This window comes from Lissotriton helveticus, chromosome 4_1, assembly GCF_964261635.1.
Source record: "Lissotriton helveticus chromosome 4_1, aLisHel1.1, whole genome shotgun sequence".
Taxonomy (NCBI): domain Eukaryota; kingdom Metazoa; phylum Chordata; class Amphibia; order Caudata; family Salamandridae; genus Lissotriton; species Lissotriton helveticus.
In genome coordinates this window covers 1,364,172,887-1,364,195,421 of record NC_136063.1, presented here as the reverse complement: position 1 = coordinate 1,364,195,421, position 22,535 = coordinate 1,364,172,887, and the positions used below count along the sequence as shown (strand labels likewise).

Below are 22,535 nucleotides of genomic sequence, written 5' to 3'. Positions count from 1 at the left end.
CCCACAAAACTACCCAATGAAACAAGCCTATGGATTCTCACCAAGTTCAAAACACAGATCAACTCTCGCTAAATTAAAATCAATGAGACGAAAATTGAGCACACAGTTCTAGTTGGACGCCAAATTGATCCAGGTCCCTAAATGTGCTGGATTAAATTCCAAAAGGCATGAATTTCCTGGATCTAGGTATGTTTTTGCCATTATAGTCTCATGGTAGCACAGTTGCAAATGCGTTTCTTCTTTGTTTGCATAAGCAGTAAATGGAAGTACAAATACTAGGATTACTGTGGTCAGGAGAGATGGGAGGGGGGGTACGACTGTAACGAACAAGCAATAATGTACACAATCTATTGGATCTTTGCACAGTGAGGAACATTTAAACCATGCATTCCTCTATCACAAACTGCTATCTATACACTTTTCAACACAAATAAAATGTACATCTTCAAAATAAGAATATTAAAGTGAACCAAGAGAACTTGAATTTATCACAGGATGTGGATTAACACATATATCAAAATTACAGTTTCGGTGTAATAAAATGGTTGCAATATTATCAGTGTCATCGGCAGGAGGAGCTCCTATACAAAACACTAATAAACCAATTAATCATTTTCCTAAAAACCTTCCAAACAAATATTGGGGACCTACAAGGAGACTCCTTTGCAGCAATTGTTTTCCAATACAAACAATACGATACGGACATAAGATCAAGGTAAACCAATAATTCCAACTTGGGGGCGTGGCCACGAGCAAAGCATGGCAGTTGAGTTTTAGGCTAGCTCCGTCGCATGCCCTTTAAAACTAGCGGATTATCCTGTTCCCCGAGCCCTACGGGACGCCTGCCCAGGCTCCACAACCACCGAGTGCGGGGCGCACGCAGCGGTGCGGACTGAGACGCCCGAGACGCCCCCAGACGGGAGCGCGAAGACCGGCGCCGACGGGGCCTGCACCCAGAGAGTAAGCCACAGCCTGTCGTGATTAATCAGGCCGGACGCGAAGGCATCGGCTCCCCGGAGACGGACGGAAACCACCAACCCCAAGCGGAGCCCTGCCTCGGCGGAGGGACGGCCGAGGAAGTACCCGCTGCAGCCCCAAAAACATCACGGCCAGCACGGGAGCGAGGCGGAGAGGACACTGATTATCGGGCTGGCGCTGTGCGCACTGCGGAGGCAGGTACCCGCGATATCTGTAGCGCCGGCGCCTGCGGGGAGCGTGACTCTGCGGCCCTGCGGGAGAGCTACGGTGGCACAGGCGGCTGGCCCCCAACACCATAGGCAACACCAAGGCCTGCACTGACCCCCCCCCCCCCCAGGAGAAAGCCCTCCTTCGACGCGCGTCTGCGGGAGTGCGCTGCCGAGAACGGCGCTTTGAGAGGGACGCCATCTTGACCAGTTTGTGACGCCAGCCATCTCGCTCCAAGAGCGGCGGCGACCCCCGCCGCGAGGAACACCCGCTTCACGGCCGCAACAAAACGGAGCACGACGGACCACCAGGCGGCGGATGCGCCGAGGCGGAGCACTGATGGGCATACCGGACACCCTGGCAAGTAAATATTGTGACGTGATCCAGAGCACAGGGGGGTATATGTCACAACCACAGGCTAAACACGGACCCCTGGCGGGCACTGCTCAGTGTTGCTGTGGGGGGCTGGCAACTGTAAATACCGTGCCGCCTGTGTCCTGGGACTATACTTACTGGCCGTACCGAAACAGCAGACAAGCGCTGCAAGTCCTGTTCTTGGAAGTGCCGAGAGAGCCTGAACGCCGCCAATCTGAAGACGAGAGCCATGGGAAGGAACAGGGCGAAAATGCAGGAACAGGGCGCTCATGCAGACACCCACTCCACTGGCTCAGATGACCCGTTGGCCTCCTCCAACATGGAGTTTGTACCACCGACAGGCAAGTGCACGCAAGATGCCAAACTAGACCTTATCCTGGCTGAAATCAAGGCGTCTCGGGAGGCGCTTGAGTCGCGCATGGACAGCATGGCAACCGGCTTGTCGCTCCTGCGGGCGGACCACAACAAACTGGCTGAAAAGGTGTCGGAGCACAAGATTGCCCTAGACGATCTGATCCCGCAGCAGACGGAACACTCTACGAAGCTCGAGCAGGTGGAGAAACAGGTTAAACTGCTTTGGGACAAGATGGATGATGCGGAAGGGGGGGCCGCCGCAATAGTGTGCGAATCCTGGGAATTCCGGAGCGCAGTGAGGGGAGGAACCCCACGCAATTTGTAGAAGACTGGCTAAAGAAGGTTGCAGGGCCTCAGGATCTCACCCCATTATATAGCGTGGAGAGGGCGCACAGAATGCCAGCAAAACCGCCGAAACCAGGGGCGCCACCACGGCCGTTAATAGCACGCCTTCTGCACTATAAGGACAGAGACGCGGTACTGAGAGCAGCACGTGAAAAGGCACCGCTGAGGTACGAAGATAAAACTGTCTCCATCTACCCTGACTTTACCCCGGCGGTGCAGAGGGCCAGATCTTCATTTCTAGGGGTGAAACGGAAACTACGGGATAGGAGCCTGAAACATGCGCTACTGTTTCCGGCCCGTCTCAAAATAATGCACGACAACAAATCATTTTTCTTTGACACACCTGAGGAGGCAGCGGAGTGGATGGAAGTGTCCTTGACACCACGGAACACGCGGGACCCGTTTGCAGATAACCAGAGTGGAAGACCTTCCCGCCACAGGAAGCAGCGAGACGACATGAGTGAGAAACGCGCAGAGAGATCGACGGCCAGCGGTAGATCACCATCGGCCCGAGCTGAGGAGACACCGGAAATTGCCCGACTGACGGAGGCTGCACTGGCCGCTCACGATGCGGACGATGTATTGGCCATAAGCGGCGACTCGGACACACACACGGAAGTGTCAGGCTCTGCCACCAGCATACAACTCTTTCCCAAAATTACTGCGCAGGTGGTGCATGACCTTTGATTGCACCAGCAGCAGCCTCCTGGTTGGTAATGTATGAGACTTGCACGGGAGCAAGGGCGGGCAGATAGGGGAGGGGGTACACTAGCGCAGGGCACGCTGTGGTGGCAAAACGAACCCATAGCGGGCGGCGGTGGGATCCACCCCCCCACCGCTTAGACATGTTCAGGTTTTACTGTCGCCCACGTTGGGCGCTACAGTTTGGACCTCAGGGCTTTTTACTTGGGGACCTTGAAGTTGTAGGGTTACGTGTATTGTTTGCACTTGGGACACTTTCTACACTATGCACACTGTTTCTAGTACGTGGCTTACGGACGACACCGGGTACACGCCACAATGGGGACTCTTGATACCTACAAAATATGCACCTGGAACGTACGGGGCATGGGATCAGTACACAAACGCATAGGATTTTGGCACAGCTAAACCGGAGGAAGGTCATGGTGGCGTGCCTTCAAGAAACTCATCTGAACAATGCGGCGAGCATGAAACTACACAAAAAGTGGAAGGATCAGCTATTTGCGACTACTTATTCAGTGTTCTCAAGGGGGGCGGCCATATGGTTAAGGAACTCTGTTCCCTTCAGTCTAGTGGAAAAGAGGGTGGACATGGAGGGCAGATACGTTTTCCTCCGTGGACTATTGGATGGCTTCCCTGTGGTGATTGGCTGTGTCTACGCGCCGAACTCCGGCCAATCGAATTTCTTAACCGCCATTAACAGAATACTAGCGGACTGGTCTGACTACCAGTGGATTATTGGTGGGGATTTTAATGCAGTGTTAGATGTGTCGCTAGATAGGTCCCACCCTCCATTACACACCACCGAGAGCAAGAGGCAGGCGGACGCGCTCGCGCACTGGGCGGTGGGCTGGGATTTGGCTGACACATGGAGATGTAAGCACCCACTTAATAAAGAATACACATTTTACTCCCAACCACATGGCCTTCACACCAGGATAGACAGAGTGTTCAGCACTAACTCTCTATTAGGGGCGATGACACTAGCGGAGCACATGGGTAAGACCCTCTCTTACCACAACCCGGTTGAGGTCACAATACAGTGGGGTAGGATCCCAACACCTATACCGACCTGGCGCCTCAACACAGAACTACTAGAGGACACAGTTTTTAAAGCAGCACTTACGGATGCCATAACAAATTACTTCGCCGTGAACACTGACACTGCCAGCTCCCGACAGATGGAATGGGACACCTTCAAGGTGTACATACAGGGCGAGGCGATGGGCACACGGGTGGGAATGCGACACACTGTGATGGAGAGATTCTGTGATGTGGAGGGGCGACTGGCAATGCTTGAAAGTGAAGCTGCCGGCACAAATCTGCCCTTCACGCCACTACAGGAGGCGCACATACAACATGCCGAATTATTGGAAGAGCTATGGGTCCTTGACTACAGGACATATACATGCAAGCAACACGCGCAGGCTGAAAGACCAGGTCCCCTACTAGCCCGAATAGTGCGGGATGACCCGATACACTTGCCCATACTAGAGATTACTGATCAAGGAGGGGCACAAGTCACGACGCAAACAGGCATCAACACCGCTTTTAGGGACTATTATGAGACACTTTATGGCCCACACCAGCGGCTATCAGAAGAGGCTTATGAGGCATTCATGTCGGGACTGACATTCCCACAACTCACGGCCTGTCAGAAGACAGACATGGCGCGACCCATCACGATCGCGGAAATACGCCAGGCCATACGTGCACTTCCTCGAAATAAAACCCCCGGGACTGACGGTCTCCCAGCAGAGTTCTATGGCACCTACGCTGACCTGCTCGCCCCGCGCCTCCACGCAATATACCTAGAAGCGTTGAAATCTCAAGGCTTACCGTGCTCCTCCCTGCAGGCATTGATAGTTTCACTTCCGAAGCCAGGTAGGGACGTCACACAACTGGCTAATTACAGGCCCCTATCTCTACTGAACACAGATTATAAAATTCTGAGCAAGGTTCTTGCGGTGAGACTGGCCCAGTATGTCCCACACCTGATACACTGCGGCTTCGTCCCTGGCAGAAGCACGGCTATGAACCTGTGAAGGCTCAGCCAACTCATGCTACACGACAGGGTGCTGCTCGGGACGGAGGGCTGCATCTCTCTAGACCTTAAGCAAGCATTTGACTCCCTGAGATGAGATTTTATGTTTGCAGCACTTGCGCGATTTGGAATACCGCCAGAATACATTGCTTGGGTACGACTACTGTACACTTGCCCAACAGCCCGGGTCCGCACGAACAGATGTATCTCGCCACAGTTAGATGTAGCTAGGGGCACTAGACAGGGGTGCCCACTATCCCCGCTCCTGTTCATACTGGCGTTAGAGCCACTGCTATGTAGGCTTCGCGAATCGGCACGACACCTGGGCATCCAGAGGGCCGGGACGGTGCACGTGGTCTCGGCTTATGCAGACAATATCATATACCTGGGAGACCTGGGGGGCGGACTTGACCCCTTACCCAAGATCTTTGAGGACTTCCGGGCAATATCAGGCTTAACCATCAGTGAGCCCAAGTCCTATGGATACTACTTCAGAGACACGGGCGGCACTGCCCGATTGCCCTTCCCACCTCACGCCTTTCAAATAGCGGGCACTACCTTCAAATACCTGGGGATCCAAGCATATAGAGAAGCGAAGGATATGATTGACGGTAACCTGGGGAGGGCGATCGCAAAACTGAAGTCACAGATACAGTTCTGGACCGCTTTGCCACTGTCAGTGGCGGGCAGGGTAACCATCTCTAAAATGGTGGTGCGCCCCCGCCTTATCTATTATTTCACGGGCTTACCTTTCGCGATCCCTATGTCCTTGTTTAAGCTGCTGAACACCCTACTTACGGAACTCATATGGGGGCCGGGTAGGAGACGCATTGGACTGGCTAAGCTGCAACTCCCTACAGCGGCAGGTGGCATGGGGGTCCTGGACTTCCAGGCGTACAGCGACGCCTGCCAACTGCAATGGTTGGCCTATTGGCTAGCGGGACGCAATTGGTATAACAGAGACGGAGTGGGTGAAAGGGGTTGTCCACACATTGTTACTACCAAGGGCGGAGATCCCCGATTGGGCGCCGCACCTGCTCCGGATTGCAATTGGCTACTGGCGGAGGGCGGTGAAGTACACAGCCCCTGATTCCTCTTACGCCCCCACGATACCACTGCTGGGGATTCCCACGGGAACGGGCCCACTATCAGCCCATACACTGAAGATATGGCACGATGCAGGGGTATCGCAAGTGGGGGACCTCTTCACAGATGGCAGACTTATGTCCTTTGAGGACTTCCGCACTACACACCGCACCCCGGGGGGACTGTTCCTCCTACACGCAGGGCTGCGACGCTATGTAGCCAAAACCTGGGCCCCACGCGGAATGGAACCCCCCACGAACCCCCTGCTCACAATGCAATACCTCATGGGGTCGGGTAGCCACCTGACGAAATGGATAACAAGTAGCATAAGAATGGGGAGAGCGACATCACTGCAATCACTGCGCGACAGGTGGGAGGGGGATCTGGGCAGAACACTTAGAGACAAGGAATGGGAACACGTGCTCAAATTTCCCAAGAAAGTGTCCAGGAACCCGAAATGTAAGTTTATTCAACTAATGATAGTACATAGGGCGTACCTAACACCTTCCCGTTTACATGTGATGTTCCCCAACACCCCCGATACATGCCCCCGCTGTGGCGTGGATAATGCGCGCCTCGTACACATGCTATGGAGCTGCCCAAAATTGGGGTACTAGAGACGGTTCGGGACGCACTATATAAACTGGCCCCTTCCAGACCCTACACCTCCTTAGAATATACCTTGTTAGGGCTGGGACCTGCAGAGCGGAAGAGGAGCGTAACTGCGCGATTTATAGACTTCGCCCTGTTGCTTGCCAAGCGCGCCATCACCATGCGGTGGAAATCGACTAGGCCACCTGACCCAGAAATGTGGCAGTCAGAGGTGACACGCTGGGGGAAAGCTGAGGGTGTGACACTGCAGCGCTAGGAGCGTAGAGGGCTTAGGAAGACCCTAATATCACTGGATTGGAACACTATGGTGGAGGCCTTCACTGCGGGCAATGACACTCCGTCCACCCCATCGAATACAGATGATTAGTCACAAAAGCAACACGGTAGACACTCATTGACCCCCCCCGTCACCACTGTTTTTAGTGAAGTACTAAAGTTAGATACTAAGCTCTGGGTGCACCAAGTGGAGAAATTGTATATATTGCAATGTGTATAGTTCTTCGTAGGCTTCTGTAAAATGGACACTGCGTACTAGAAATATCCGACCACGACAAGTAATGTTGTCAATCATTGTATCCATGTAAGTACCGGGGTAGGGGGGGACTGGGAGGGGGGAGTTTAGGGGAAATCAAATAGATGTGCAAAAATTGAAAATGTTTGACAACTGACTATCATCGCTACCATGTAAGAACCATGCACCACGTGCCCTCTATTGCTATTAAAACTGCTGTGACTGTTCTTACCTACTTACTAATAAAGACATTTTCACCAAAAAAAAACAATAATTCCAACTTCCCAAAAGTGCAGGCAGACATAAAAACATGAAAGACCTGAAATACAAATGTAAAATAGAGAACTGAGGTTCAAGTTTATCAAGTTTAGATTAAGTTACTTAATGTGAATAGTTGAAATTACCAGCTCTGCTTTTTGGTTTAAAAATATGCAAGGACTGGTACTGCCCAACAAAGATCAATGATAATAGCCAAAGGTACTGGGGGAAAAGGCTTACAGACCGATATTAATATAAAACTGATAAAAGAATTAAACAATCTGGTCGAAAATGAACCTATTATGCAGCCACTGCAACAGCTTATAAACTATAGTGGAAATACCATTTGAAATTTGAATATAGTCTGCAGAAGATTCCCTGCTTAATAACAACACCCAAGAACTGCACCTTAAAGGCCAGTCTAACATTGCACACAAGTATAACTGGGCTGGTTTAACATGCAGTGAAACGAGGGGGGTTGGGTTGGAAATTAGTATACAATGCATCACGCCTACATGAGTCATCAGAAATCACACCACTTACTTTATATACACACTTATGGAGATCACTCAAGACACCGTTTACCATGGGCTCCTCATCAATAATTTCTTTTTCCTGAGTGAAAAGTCGCCGCCTGCCATTTTTCAACTGGTTTTCCATTTCTTTCAGTTTGCTGTGAAAGCCATTTTTGTGGACTATTCCATTAATGAGCCCATTTTTGGGTTCAAACCTGGGAAGTGAATGAAACTTGTAACCATTCTCAGAGTGGCCTTCCAAAGATCCTTTCCTCTTCTCTAGTATCTCCTTCTCCAGCAGGACCTCCTTCTCCACTTTCTTGTGCTCCTCGGGAGAAAGGGAGTCATAGGACAACAAGTACTGGCAGTAGGCCTCCTGCAGCTTTGCTAGCCTGTCCTGGGCAGTCTTGGGAATGCGAAGCAAGTCTGCTAGCTTGTTCCATTTCTTGAGGTCCGTTACTTGCTGCATCCCACCCATTTCATTGATTAGTCGAAAAAAGCAGGCCAGATCTAACTCACAGCCTCCTGCAGTAGGGGTGTGAGGGGAGGATGGAAACAAGAGAATAGTTAGAATAGAGAATCAAGCATTTTACGCGGGGTCTGTACAGGTAGTTTTAAAGTAACTAATATGAAATAACAGTGAAAGAAATGGAATGTAGGATTGTAAGACAGAAAAAATCCTGGCAAACTCTAATAGAACTTCTGTAAGCCTAAAATAGTAATTATTATTGCAGATATTTTGAGAAATGTATTCTTCCAGTGAAATCAAAGAGTAACAGCTACAAGGGATTTAGAGGTGTGAAAAACTGTGTGTAGACAGGTTGGCAAGCTGGATGTGGGTGCAGATGAGATAGTGTATGTTTAGGTTTAAAGTATCACATTCTCTATCGGGTGTGGAGGTGTGGCCACTGAGAGTCCAGATTGTTACACAGTGGATCAAGTGGACTCAGAAAGGCTTGTGAGGTTGACATTGTGGTGGTCAGTTTGTGGCATGTTAGGGAAGAATGACAATGTGAAAAGTGTGACGTGGATGAAAGCTTTAGTGGTGTTGCTTCACTGCCAAAACACGCACCTCCTGCACCTAAAATGTGGCTTCATGCCTAATCACGAATATCTTCAAGCCGTAACCGGATCTTAAGAGTTGCATCAAAAAACATAAGCTTATTTTCTTTATTCTATTGTGTTAAGGGTGTTTCTTACAACACCACTGCAGTTAATGGCAAGCAGTGGATGTAGACTATATTGCTGAAATATTATGCTTGCAAGTGAACAATTATGGCTCTTATCACAACTGCAGTAAACAGGCCCATTACTCTTGTGGTTTAGGCAATCATAATTGGAATGCCCATGTAACATTTAACCCCAAGGACCAACTTTTCAAAGAAACAAGGGAAAGCTGATTGCTTGTAAATATCAAACTGTGAAAATACAGAATGCATAACAATACAAAAAGCTAGTTTGGAGGTAGGCAGACAATCTGTAGTGCATGTATTTGAGGCATTTTTGAGACATTATACTTACTGGGCTCAAAAGTCCATCATGAGGTCAGTTCACCTCTGACCGCAGATGACAACACAGGGTTGCCCCATACCCTTTGTACTCCCTTAACAGAATTAACTGCGGTTGAGGGGCTAGGGGAAGGACATGCAGAACCTTCCCATGTCTAACTAACCAGGGTTAGTTTCTTTTTTTTAAAAAAATATTTTTATTAAACATTTTCCCCCCGTATATACATGTACAGAGCACTTAATTTATAAACAGGAAAGACATATATAATCTCAGTTTGTACAGGCTGATACAATGCAATTACCTTCATTACATTCTTACTTAATCATTTTTTATGTACATAACATTCAAAAAGAAAAAGCCGAAGAAAGCGATATCGGTCAGCTAGTTAATGGCGTCTAGTTTAACTAAGAATTTCCCCCTTCCATAATGCGATAGGTTCCCAAATTTGTATTCCCAGCTTTTTCCCCTTTCTTGCATATATTGTAGTTTCTAAATTGTATATTGAGAGCAGTTGACCTAGCCACTGGGAGTATGTTGGTGGCAAAGGGTCCAACCATGCCGTGGCTATACATAATCTCAGGACTACCATGGCCAAGAAGATAAATCTATTACCATACAATTGCGTGTCTTCGTTATTAACTCCTAGAAGTATTATTGTTGGGGTTAAAACTACCTCCTTTCCTAGTAGTATACTTAGAAAAGTTTCAATATATTTTTTTGTTATTTGCAGGTGGGGACATAGAGCAAATATATGCACTAGATCTGCCTCTGAACTCCTGCATCTAAAACATTTAGTGCCCGATACCCCTCCCCATTGGGCTATTTTTGCAGGTGTGTAATATAGATGGTACAGGGTTTTATAATGTTGTGCCAGGAGTGAAGCTGAGCAGAGAGTTTGCTATCCCAGCTCCAATGACTGATAAAAAAATTCCGCCCCAATATCCAGGCTATTTGCCCACTTCTCTGCCCATTTTCCCATATCATCTTGTTTTGATTTTGTCAGTTCAGAATACAATCTTTTAATCGTACAGTCAACACCCCTTTGAATAATTTCCATTATTGAATTTTTGCCAAATCCAGCCGCCCCCCCCCCCTTTTTGCAATAAGAAAACTTCTGACTTGCAAATAAGTGTCTCATATCTAAATCATATAAAGCCTGCAGTTCTGAGAATTGCAGTAGTCCTTGTGGACCAACCACATTGCCAATCATAATTATTCCCTTTCTCCCCCATTCATCAAAACCTGGAACGCAGAATACCTCATACAGAGAGGTAGGATTATTATTCATTCTTGTATAAGCATTATACAAGAATGAATCCCCAGACCATACTTTTTTGCAAACGCTTCGAATACCGTGTATGCAGCCTGGAGTGTCTTAAATCTGGTTCTTTTAAAATAGCTCGCATCAGTGAACTTCAATAGGAGATTTTCTGCTTCTGCCCCGATAACCAGGCCATATATAGCTAATGTACCTAATTTATCCTGCCCTTCTACCTCCGCCCCTCTAAAAGGCCCGCCATGTACTGAAAGGCCGCTGCCCAATAATATAGTTTAAGATCTGGAAGTGACCACCCTCCCCTTTCACGAGGGAGTGACATAGAACGGAGGGCTCTCCTAGTTTTCCCCTTCGCCCATAGAAACCTATTAATTATGTGCTCGCAGCTTTTAAACCACTTAGTTTCAAACAGGAGTGGAATGGCTCTAAACATATATAAAAATTTGGGCAATATCATCATTTTTACAATATTGGTACGTCCAACAATTGTTAAGTGTAGGTGATCGAGCCTATCCAACTCCTTCCTTACATTAGCTATTATGGGTGTGATATTTTTTTCCACTAGTATATTCAGGTCAGCAGTGATTGTCACTCCCAAGTATACTCCTGACTGAGCCACCCGATCAGAACAGTCTGTCTGCTGATTTTTAATTATCTGTGTCTTGGTGTTATTTAACGCATATCCTGAGATTTTACCAAATCTATCGGCCTCTATCTCTACCTCCCTTATCGCCTCCGTGGGGTTCGGTGTAATCACTGCCACATCATCGGCGTATGCAAGTATCTTGCATTGACCCATGCGTGTGTCCAGTGGGATAATTCTATCTCTCCTCTCCATTTTGCGTATCAAAGGATCCATATACATTGCAAATAAGACCGGGGAACACGGGCATCCCTGCCTCGTTCCTCACCTTACCCGAAATGCGCGCGTGGATCCTGAATTAACCCGTATAGAAGCCGCTGGGGCAGTATACAGTGATTGAATTGCTTTTATGAATCCTACTCTAAATCCTGCTCGGATTAAAACCTGCCACAGATAGTCCCAGGAGACCCGATCAAAGGCCTTCTCGGCATCTAGTAACATAACCGCCATCGGGTCCCCTGCGACTTCTGCTGCATCAAACAAAGTGATTACTTTGCGTGTGTGGTGGGTGGTGCCCCTTCCCGGGATAAATCCGTGTTGGTTATCAGACACAAGGTTTCCTATTATTCTGGCGAATCTTATAGCCAGCGCCTTTGAATAAATTTTCGTATCCGAATTCATTAAAGTAATGGGCCTATAAGACCCCGGCTCGGTAGCAGGTTTCCCCTTTTTAAGTATTATTACAATTTTCGCTCCCCCCCAGGCCCCTGGTATGGATACGCCCGTCTGTGCCGATTTCATAGTTGTGACCATATCCTCAGCCAGTGTATCCCAGAACACCTTATAGAATTCAATTGGTAGTTGATCTGGGCCAGCAGCTTTTCCTGAGGGAAGATATGTCATGGCTTTTTTAATCTCTTCCAAGTCTAGCGGGTCTTCCAACTGTTCTGCCTCTTCTTCTGTCAATCTTTCAAGTGGAATATCATTTAAATACTCCTCTATTTCCCCCAGGTCTCTGTCCTGCCTATCGTCGTATAATGTCTCGTAAAATTTCCTGAATACTTCCCGTATTTCTTCAGAATCTATGCGTAGGATACCTGTTGTGTCCCTAATTTCCCTTACTACTCCTGAAGCCGCTTTTTGCCTAGTGCGAATGGCCAAAGTGCGCCCAATCCTCTTGCTAAATTCATAACATTTCTCTCTTTTTATAGTAAAGTTCTTTGCTGCCTTAGTTGCAATATCTTCTTCTGCCTCCATTTTCGCTTTTAGAAGCTTATTTAGCACCTGATCCAATGCAGGCCCTGATAGTACGAATTGATGTAGCTCTTCCTCAGCTTCCAGGATCGCATTAATCAGTTCTCTATTTCTAAGTTGCTCTTGTTTACGTTTAAAGGTGCTAAAACTCAATGTCTCGCCACGAGCCCCTGCCTTAAAGGCATCCCAGACCATCCCTACTGCCGCACTACCCCTGTTTATTTCAAAAAAACTTTTAATCCATTTTTCCATATGAAGAATATATTTATCGTCTTGTAGTAACGCTCTTTCAAAAGTCCAAGTCCTTTCTTTTCTTCTCGCAGTAGACAGTGCTAATGTTAGAATAAGAGGATTATGGTCACTAAATATGCGTGGGAGTCTATCAATGCTAGATTTAGAGAGTAATGCAGTTGAAATATAAAAGTAATCCAGCCTTACGCATTTTTGGTGTGGGGCTGAGTAGTATGTAAACCCCTTCTCCTTTGGTCTAATTTTCCCCCACACATCTGCAAGCCCATTATTCGTTGCCATACTAAGCAGTGCTTGGTATACCCTTTTTTTCCTGCCTTTGTATTTTCCAAAAGAGCCCACCCCTAACCCATCTGTCCCATTAATGTTTAAATCCCAAGCAATGATCACTCGGGGAGCCCAAGCAGCAAGTTCCATATCTAAAAAGTCAAGAACCTCAGGATCATCTTCTGTAGAACCGTATACCACCCCAAGAGTAGTCCATTCCCCTTCCAGGTAACATTCAACAAGTGCCCACCTTCCCCACTGATCTTCGATTTTTTTCCTGGTAATCACATTTTTGTTTCTTGCTAGTATAGCGACCCCTCTATTTTTAGCACCTTGCTTTGAGCATACCAATACGTAAAATCCCAGCTGATCCAACAAATATTCCTGTGAGGCCATAATATGCGTTTCTTGTAAGAAAATAAAATCTACGTTCATCTGCTTTAATACAATAGAAATCCTTTGCCTTTTTTGGCGATCATTGAGGCCACAAACATTCCATGTTACTATCCTAGTACCCATACCGGTTTTGTAATAAATTTCCTAACTAAGTTCTAGAAGGCCCTTCTGCAATACATTTGAACCAATATCATGTTGCTCAATCTGATCTTTTATCCATATGTCTCTGCCTGCACTACCTAATCTCAACAGTAGTTTGTCTGTTCCTTCCTTATGCTCTTTTATTGTGTAGTGCTCTGTACCCCTCCCCCCCCCCCCCGCCCCCTCCCGGGACAACCCACCCCTGGATGCCCTCCCCCCATACTGGCAAATAGGTCAATCCTGACCTATATCTGACAGCCAGGGCCTCTGGGCTGCCCCCTCCCTCCCCCTCTCCCTTCCTGATACGCCAATCCCATCCATACCCTTGTCATTGTGGTGCAATCATAAATACAATCCAAGATCATACTAAGTGTTATTCTTTTTTCACCTTCCCTATGACACCCTAGATCACCCTATAACTGCATTTCTTAACATATCTACTCTACTCCTAGCTCATAGCTACTTCTTACGGGGTGGTTGCCTCGCTGCGACTACTTGACTGTTCTCCCCTCTATTCTCTCTGAGGGAGTTGAGATACTCTTGGGCCATGATCTCTGAATGAAAAATTCTAAATTGGCCGTTAAGACCAACTTTTAACCGTGATGGGAACATTAAATACACCTCACAACCTGCATTTTGAAATGGAGTGATTAGCTGACGCATACGCCACCTCCTTTCAACGGTGGCGTGGCACAAATCAGGTCGGGCAAAGAAGGTTATGTCTTTATATGATCGCTTGGCCTGTGGTTTTGCCTTGCTCATTATTTCCTCTCTTAACAGATAATTGCCCACAAAGACCAAGATTGCCCGTGTTTTGCTAAACGTGCTCCCCTTTTTCTGAGTCAGTGGGAACCTATGGCCCCGCTGGATTTCATTTTCCCAATCCCATTTATCCATTTCCGGAAACGCACCCTTAAGTAGATCAACTACAAATGCCCGCACATCCTGAGCCTCCTTCCCTTCCTCCACCCCAAGTAATCTTATGTTGTTGCGTCTGTCTATTTTCGAAATCTTCGAGCTTCCACAGCACATCTGAAGAAGTCTTTTCTTCTTCCATTCTGGTTTCCTGTAATTTCACCACCTCATCTTCTAGTTTGCCTGTTCTTTCCTCCACTTCTGTAACTCGTCCTGCTACTTCAGCATAGAGTTTATTTACTTTTCTTAATGTTCCCTGTATCTTTTTATTGGCTTGTCTTGCCCTACGGCTCTCAGCTCTATCTTCGCTCTGGATCTGTTTTAAGGTTGTAAATAAAAGATTGAAGTTGGAGTTGGATCCAGAGCTCTCATTAGGACTTAATCCCGTTGCCCCTGGTTGTAATTGGTGTAAACCACTAGCTCCCTCATGGTGTAGCTGCGAAGTGACTGAGTAATCCCAATCAAGTTTTTTTGCGACTTCTGATTGTTCAGGACTTGGGGAGATCTTAGCTCTGCTGCGCTGCCTGTGTTTTGTTTTTAAAGCCCGGCGGATAGTTCCTCTCTTTTGTATAGTGTCCAGCTCTGGTTCTGAAACTAATAAATCTGATTCCTGACTCTCTTGAGAAAGCGAGTCTGGATCAGGCTCAATATCCGTGCCCGTATCAGTGTTAGGGCCCTCACTTGGAGTCGACTCCTCTTCTTCCACCTCATCTCTGTCCTCCTCTTCGTCATCGTCTTCACCGTCATTCCCAGTGAAGAAGCATTCATCGCTAGGCGAACCTATGACCAATGTCAAGGTGTTATTTAGACCTCCTTTCTGCAACGCGGAGTCAGCTTGTACCTCCTCAAGATTTATACTGTTCATGTTTGACTCAATCTGACCCTCTACATTAGGAGCACCCTCGCTAACTAACAAGATTGCTTCGTCACCTTGGACCCGTATTGACGAACCGGTGATTGGGATCAATACCTTTCCCCCATTTATATCACTGCCGATGATATCGTCGCTACCTTTGGTGCCAGTTTGTGCTATCTTATCACCGTTATCATCACTGTTCATATCATTACAGGGCTTACATATCTCTCTACTAGCTGGATCACAGTTTTGTGTTATGACTCCGTCTGCACTATTAAGCATTGCTGACACCCCCCCCCCAAATCGATTTGAGGTTGTACTCCGGCGTATCCCTGTACCTGTCTGCTTGTAGCTGTAGCTGACCGATCAACGAAGGAGTCGAGTTCTCTCGCTTCTCTCACTACCTGATTCACTCTCCCAGCCTCCGATATGTCCGTACAAGCCCCACTGCACACCTCTCGCGTATCCTGCATCTTGCGCTCTGTGACCGACCCCGTCACCTGCGCGTCGGTTGCCGGCTCGGCGCTCACACTGCCGCTGCGTGTTCCGTTATAGTTCTCGGACGTGTCGGCTTCTGTAACTTCAAGCGGTGGGGTCGCGGAGAGCGGCAGCTGCTGTGCTAGGGGCTGAGGATGAGCTTGAATCTGCAACTGCTGCCCTGTAACCTCGTTCGTCATCAACGAAGCATTCCCAGGTCTTGAAGTGAAGGATTCAAGCAAGGTAGGTTGTCGAAAAATCACTTCTCTTCCCGCAGGGCTTCCTCTGTCCACAGCCACTATCTGGTCTTTGAGTTGCTCTTTGTTCTTTTTACTCGAGCCCGTCTTCTTCTTAAAGATCTCCTTTTCTTTTTCCCTTTGAATACTTGCTGTTGCTTTTGTTGATTTTTCTTCATCAGTCCCTCTGGGGACCCCCTTACGATTTTGAACTCGCAGCCGGGATTTCGCCCTAAGATTAGCTGCTGGAACACCACCGTCACTAGAATCCCCTTCAGGGTCATCCTCTTTTTCTTTTTCTCGTGACCCCTCCAGGAGCTTGGTTAACTTCTGAACTTTCGGTGCCATAATCAGTCTCAGGCTATTCCACCCCAAACACCGATGTTTTATAGCACCTAATAGAACAGTAGGCCTCCATGAAAAGAATGAGTTGCGGGCCGTCCAGAAGGAAAGCGCTTCCAGCATCCCTAAGCCGCCATACCATGCCTACGGCTCAGCTTATCAATTTCAAATTTCCCACATCGAGAGTCTTAGAGTTTTTGGATGAATCACAAACGGCTTACTCGAGGTATTGAACTAAAAGATATAGTGAGACTAGGGCACTCAATGGATGTCTCGGCAATGTCAATGGCAAGAATCACATTAATTTCCTCGAGAGAGGAGGATAAGAGCGACCGTCCCCTACGGCCTCACGGCGGCCATCTTGCCCCGCGAGAACCAGGGTTAGTTTCAGAGAGCTTGTAAACGTGGTTTACAAAATTGTGGGGTACTTTTTGTGGAATAGTGTCTAGTTCGGGAGGACGTACTCCCACCAGAGTATCCCTCTCAGTCCTTACAGTACAGGAGAAGCCCGTCTTCTTTGAGTGCCAGAGTTTTCTTGTGATCCCTAAATGATGTCCCAGGCGAACAGTCAGGAAGGCTGCTGCCAATACTGCCCATTATTTCTGCTGCTGCTAATGAACAGGAGCCAAACTACTTTGAATATCTAATTCATAGGCCTTTTTTCACAGACGCTCAATTTATTTTCCCTGCAACCTAAAATGGCATTTCGATGTATTTAATGGGCTGGTACACATGTCTAAAGAAATCTTTAAAAAATGCTAAGGTATTCTTAAGTTTTGGGTGAACTCTTACTAACAAATGCTGTGTATGGAACCCCATTATACAGAAATTAATTTTCTCAATAGAACAGTGGAACAGGTACAAGAAGATTACACTACACTTCCTCTTTAGTGGCCATACTTAAGTCAGGCATAGCATGCTGCCTAGCAATTACATAATTTAGTAAATTCACTCACAACTGCCGCAAATTCATTAAAAAAAGTAACCATCATTGACGTAGAAGGTCAATTTGTGAACCGATTGAGAGATAGATATTTATGTTCGAAAACTTGCACTCTTCAAGTCAATCAATGGAATACCTGGTAATATAGCATTATCTGTATATAATGCGTATTTGCATCCCTGTGTACCTTTCAAATCTGATGTCTAAAAAAATGAGTAACTAAGCATCCACTGATGATAGAAACTCTGGGCTCTTGGTAATCCAATGCGCTCGGGTCACAGCACCTATGGCTAATTGCATATTTCTTTGGACATTGCTTTCAATCATTCATTCCAATGGTCTGAAAATTAAAAGAGGGGGCAACTGTTCTTTGCATATTTTCAGGACACAATAGAATGTCCGGAGAAAGTGGACAAGCCTGCGAGAATGAATTGACCATTTAAGTCTATCATGCCACGGCTAGCTGTACATCAGACTGATGCAACAAGGTAAGTGATGACATTGAACCTTCAATGTACCTGCAGTGTTAATGTTGCTACGGACAGAGATGAGAAGTGTGAATGAGGTGAAAAAAGAGGACGATGAAAAACGATAATACAAGCTCTTTGGGCCCCCTAGTAGAAGCACTATATTCCCTCCTCCTTGGGGCACTGTTTGGCCTGCCATGAACTTCGGTACACTAAACAAACTTTAAGACAATGTCTAAAAAGGAAGAATTACAGAAGTGTTACAGGATATCAATTCACAGTTACACAATAATATGTGATACAAAAGGGGATGATGGACGGAGCGTTTGAGCAAATCAAACACTCACCCCCAGTCAACTGATCTGGCTTTAATCCATCACCATTCTTTAGCCCACTCAGCCACCCCATTTCAGACATGGCCATATGCAAATCAGTGTGACCCTGTGCCTCATGGGAACAGTCCAGCCCGAACTGCCAAACCATGTCTTCCATGGACCGGAAACAAGCATCCTGAGACCGGTTTCGGATTCATAGTGAGTGAACTAAAGAATGGTGATGGATTAAACCCAGATCAGTTGACTGGGGGTGAGTGTTTGATTTGTTCAAACGCTCCGTCCATCATCCCCTTTTGTATCGCTTTGTTCGCCCTAAGTGTGGCAGGGTATACTCAGACGTGAGTCCCTTGTTCACTTGGCCACTGGATTCAAGATAGCCTGGCTGATGAGGATTATGAATCCGAAACCGGTCCCAGGATGCTTGTTTCCGGTCCAGGGAAGACATGGCTTGGCAGTTCGGGCTGGACTGTTCCCATAAGGCACAGGGTCAGACTGATTTGCATATAGCCATGTCTGAACTGGGGTGGCTGAGTGAACTAAAGAATGGTGATGGATTAAACCCAGATAAGTTGACTGGAGGTGAGTGTTTGATTTGTTCAAACGCTCCGTCCATCATCCCCTTTTGTATCGCTTTGTTCGCCCTAAGTGTGGCAGGGTATACTCAGACGTGAGTCCCTTGTTCACTTGGCCACTGGATTCAAGATAGCCTGGCTGATGAGGATTATGAATCCGAAACCGGTCCCAGGATGCTTGTTTCCGGTCCAGGGAAGACATGGCTTGGCAGTTCGGGCTGGACTGTTCCCATAAGGCACAGGGTCAGACTGATTTGCATATAGCCATGTCTGAACTGGGGTGGCTGAGTGAACTAAAGAATGGTGATGGATTAAACCCAGATCAGTTGACTGGGGGTGAGTGTTTGATTTGTTCAAACGCTCCTTCCATCATCCCCTTTTGTATCACACAATAATATGTGGCACAAAAGGCTTTGATTTGCCAGTGTTTATTTAAACGCTATACACAGGCTGAATCTACAGACAAACAAGCAATAAAAATAGAAACATTAAAAACTCACACACGAATGTTAGATTGTAAAGGGCTAGAAGACACGTTTCTTGAGAAAAGTATTAGAAATGGGAAAGACATTGAGCCATATTTGTTAACGAGGAACCCAAACATGTAAAAAAATCAATTTTAATGGTTTTCAAATCTAACATGAAATTGTAGCTCTGAAAATCAAACAAAAAAGTACAGTGCGTAAAGAACAAGTTACTTACCTTTGGCAACTCCTTATCTGGTAGAGACTATCTAGCTGTAGATTCCTTACCTTAGAACTATCCCCAGCCATCAGACTGGATCTGGAAATTTTTCGTAAGCAGTACCCTTGCACACCGGTATGTGGAATCGATCAGCTTTGCGTGGTGTAGTTTGCACCAAACGTGATGTGTACGGTATCTATGAAGGTGTCACGCCCAGCTTTCGGATGTCAGTTTCTTTTGACAACGTTCCACATCAGAAGCACAGAGCCATGTAAACAACACTGACCACTGTTGTGGAAAACTAGGGTCCTGAGAGGGAAAAAATGCTGCCCCAAGAAATCCGCTCGCAGGGCAGGGAGGATGGGTGGGCCAGTAAGGTCCAGGACCTCAGCCACCCATCTTACCACCTTTGGGAAGGACATTCCCTCCTACGTTAGGTGGAGAAAACGCACCAGTATCTGGGGAAGGGTTCAGTCCACTGGCTTCTGCCATCTAAGGAGTGGTATTCCTCAGTGTCCAGGGACCCTCCCAATCCTCCCCGAGTCTTAGCCATAGGAACAGAGCTCAGGCTCCAGCTTAGTAGGTATGGCGCCAGACAGACGATGCCCCTTCATGTCAGAGCCGAGGATCAGAATGGGGCCGACTGCGCCGGGTGCATCTGCATGAGTAACAGCGCCAGGGAAGGTCAAGGTAGTACGACCTGTGCCACTTGGAACCGGTAAGGCCTCACCACCCCTTGAACCTGAGGGTTCTGAAAGTGCTCCGGCGGGGACAGGATGCTCTAAAATGAGGTACATAGCCCCATAAAACTCCTGGAGTTGAGCAGAAACTTCAAGAAGCATGGAGCCAACTGAGGCACTGGCTCAACCGTGGATCCAGACCTTGAATGTCAATGCTCCCATGTCTCGTCAGCCAATGGATGAGACGAAAGTGGAAACTGTTTAGACTTCTTACTTTTTCGTTTTTGTGGGACTCACCCAAGTGGCCCGATGACTTGGGAAGCAACTAAGATCTTGCACACAGCTACCGACTCCGGGACCTTCCTCTCGACCGGAATCGAGACCGTCGCAGCGTAGCTCGTTGGGCAGCAAGGAGTTTGAGGAGCTACTCCCTCAATGCGTTAGAATGCATGCTGTTGCAATTGGCCCAGGTCTTTGCCTAGCAGTCTCGTTCCAGGCACCAGAAGCATGTCCGTCACAGGCATCATTCGATGACTAGTACCACAGGGCTTGAAGCCAGTCAGTCTAGGACATCCCTGCCACACTAGGAGAATATCCCTGAATAAACTTCGAAAAAACATCCAAAAAAAGCTCAAAGTAACTGAAGGGGTAGCCACACGCGGTGCGTCCATTGGGGCATGGGGGCGTAGCCCCCCTGCCCGCAGATCCCTCGGCCTCGGCGTTTCTGCAGTTAAGTAAACTGAATCAGTTTACTTAAGTTCAGAGACGCCGCCGAGGGAGAACTGACTGACAATCATGTCAGTCAGCATGACGTCAGACCACCCACCCCCTTCAGAGTCTGAAGGGGGTGGGCGGTCTGGCGTCATGTTGACTGACATGATTGTCACCAGGGCAACAGGCAGCAACACGCAGCAACACAAGTGCGCATGAATGGGGACGGAGGGTGAATTTTTTAACCATGCCCACTCATGCGCACTTGTGTTTGCAGTTTTTTGCGCATGCCCATTAGGAGCCCTTCGGTCTCCTAATGGGCGTGCTGGGGGCGAAGAATAACCTGTGCCCCAAGCCAACCACCCCCTTTTGAAATTATTTTGGCCACCACAAGTGTGGAAGGGTATGCTCAGACGCGAGTCCCTTGCTCACTGCACCATCAGGATTCAAGCAAGCCGGGCCGAAGACGGCTGTAATGCCAGAAACCGGTCCCCGGAAGCTTGTTTCCTTTCCAGTGAAGAATTGGCTTGGTAGTTTGGTCTGCCCTGTTCCCATGATGCACTGGGCCAGGGACAGACTAATTTGCATATAGCCAGGTTCTGAACTGGGATGGTGCAGTGAGCTAAAAAACGGTGATGGATCAAGCCCTGATCTGTTGACTGGGTAGGAGTGTTCTGATTAACTCAGATACTCTGTCCATCACCACCCCCTTTTGAAATTATCCAAGCCAATCCTGGCGCTGCAGCAGCGCCAAGATTGGCTGAGAAGGGCTGCCAGTCACAACCAGTGCCATTCGTGACGTGAATGTGCCAAGGGGGAGCAGAGGTGGCGCGGACCCGGACCGGAGGTAAGGTTTTTGTTTTAGATTTAATCCCCCCCCCGCGCGCGCCATCCCCCCTCGGCGCGACATCCACCCCCCCCGCGAGCTGCGACTGCTTGCATGCAGTCACACATACCTCGCGAAACATCTGCATAACTTACCTTCTCAAGTTTAAAACTGCCCCGATTTGCATGTGTGGGTCGCATAATTTTGTAGCTAGGTGAATCGTTAAGGGGGGGTGGGGGGTCTTTCTTTTGGTGCCGGGTCTACTTCCTATCGCAGGCCGACCCTGGGAGGGGTGACCTTGAATCACAGTTTGTTACTTCCATCCCCAAATGCCGGGATCCTCCCAAGAGAGAATGTGGCTTTTCACAATAGCAGCGACAGTGTGCCAGGGCTCCCAGCCCTGGCACACTCGCTGCACCAGGACGCCTCCCGCGAGCGAGAAGGGAACACTGCCCTCGAAGCTACCCAGACCCCACCCGCCACCCATGCTGCCCACACAGTCCATGGCAAGGCCCCGGCAGCTGAAAGAGATTTTCTTGGATGAACAATTAAAACCAACGCTTATTTCCAGGCCTGGCATTTGTCATTTGTTCCGAGGTGGGAGAAGTTTCAGAAAGAAGTGGAAAGCACAGTGCAATGTTAAAAGTTGTAAATATATAGGCGACGTGAATGTCACACCAGCTACAAGAATGGCCTCAGATCACAGTATTTTAAACAACTTTTCACAAGTAATTTTCCGTGCTTTCAACTAGTGCCACGGTCCGAATATATGACCCCTCCACTGGTGCTCGCCCTGGTGGTGAAGACGATTGCGTAATAATCCTTGACA

The 22,535-nt window shown here is 47.8% G+C and overlaps 1 protein-coding gene across 3 annotated transcripts in view; it reads right to left on the bottom strand.

Moving 5' to 3' along the window:
• The window catches only part of JARID2 (jumonji and AT-rich interaction domain containing 2), a 666,167-nt gene that overhangs the window by 150,083 nt on the left and 493,549 nt on the right, over nt 1-22,535 (bottom strand). For all 3 annotated transcript variants that reach the window (XM_078687918.1, XM_078687917.1, XM_078687919.1), the window contains exon 8: nt 8,016-8,512. In XM_078687918.1, coding sequence (XP_078544044.1) covers nt 8,016-8,512 — 497 coding nt within the window. The remainder of the gene's footprint in view (nt 1-8,015; nt 8,513-22,535) is intronic.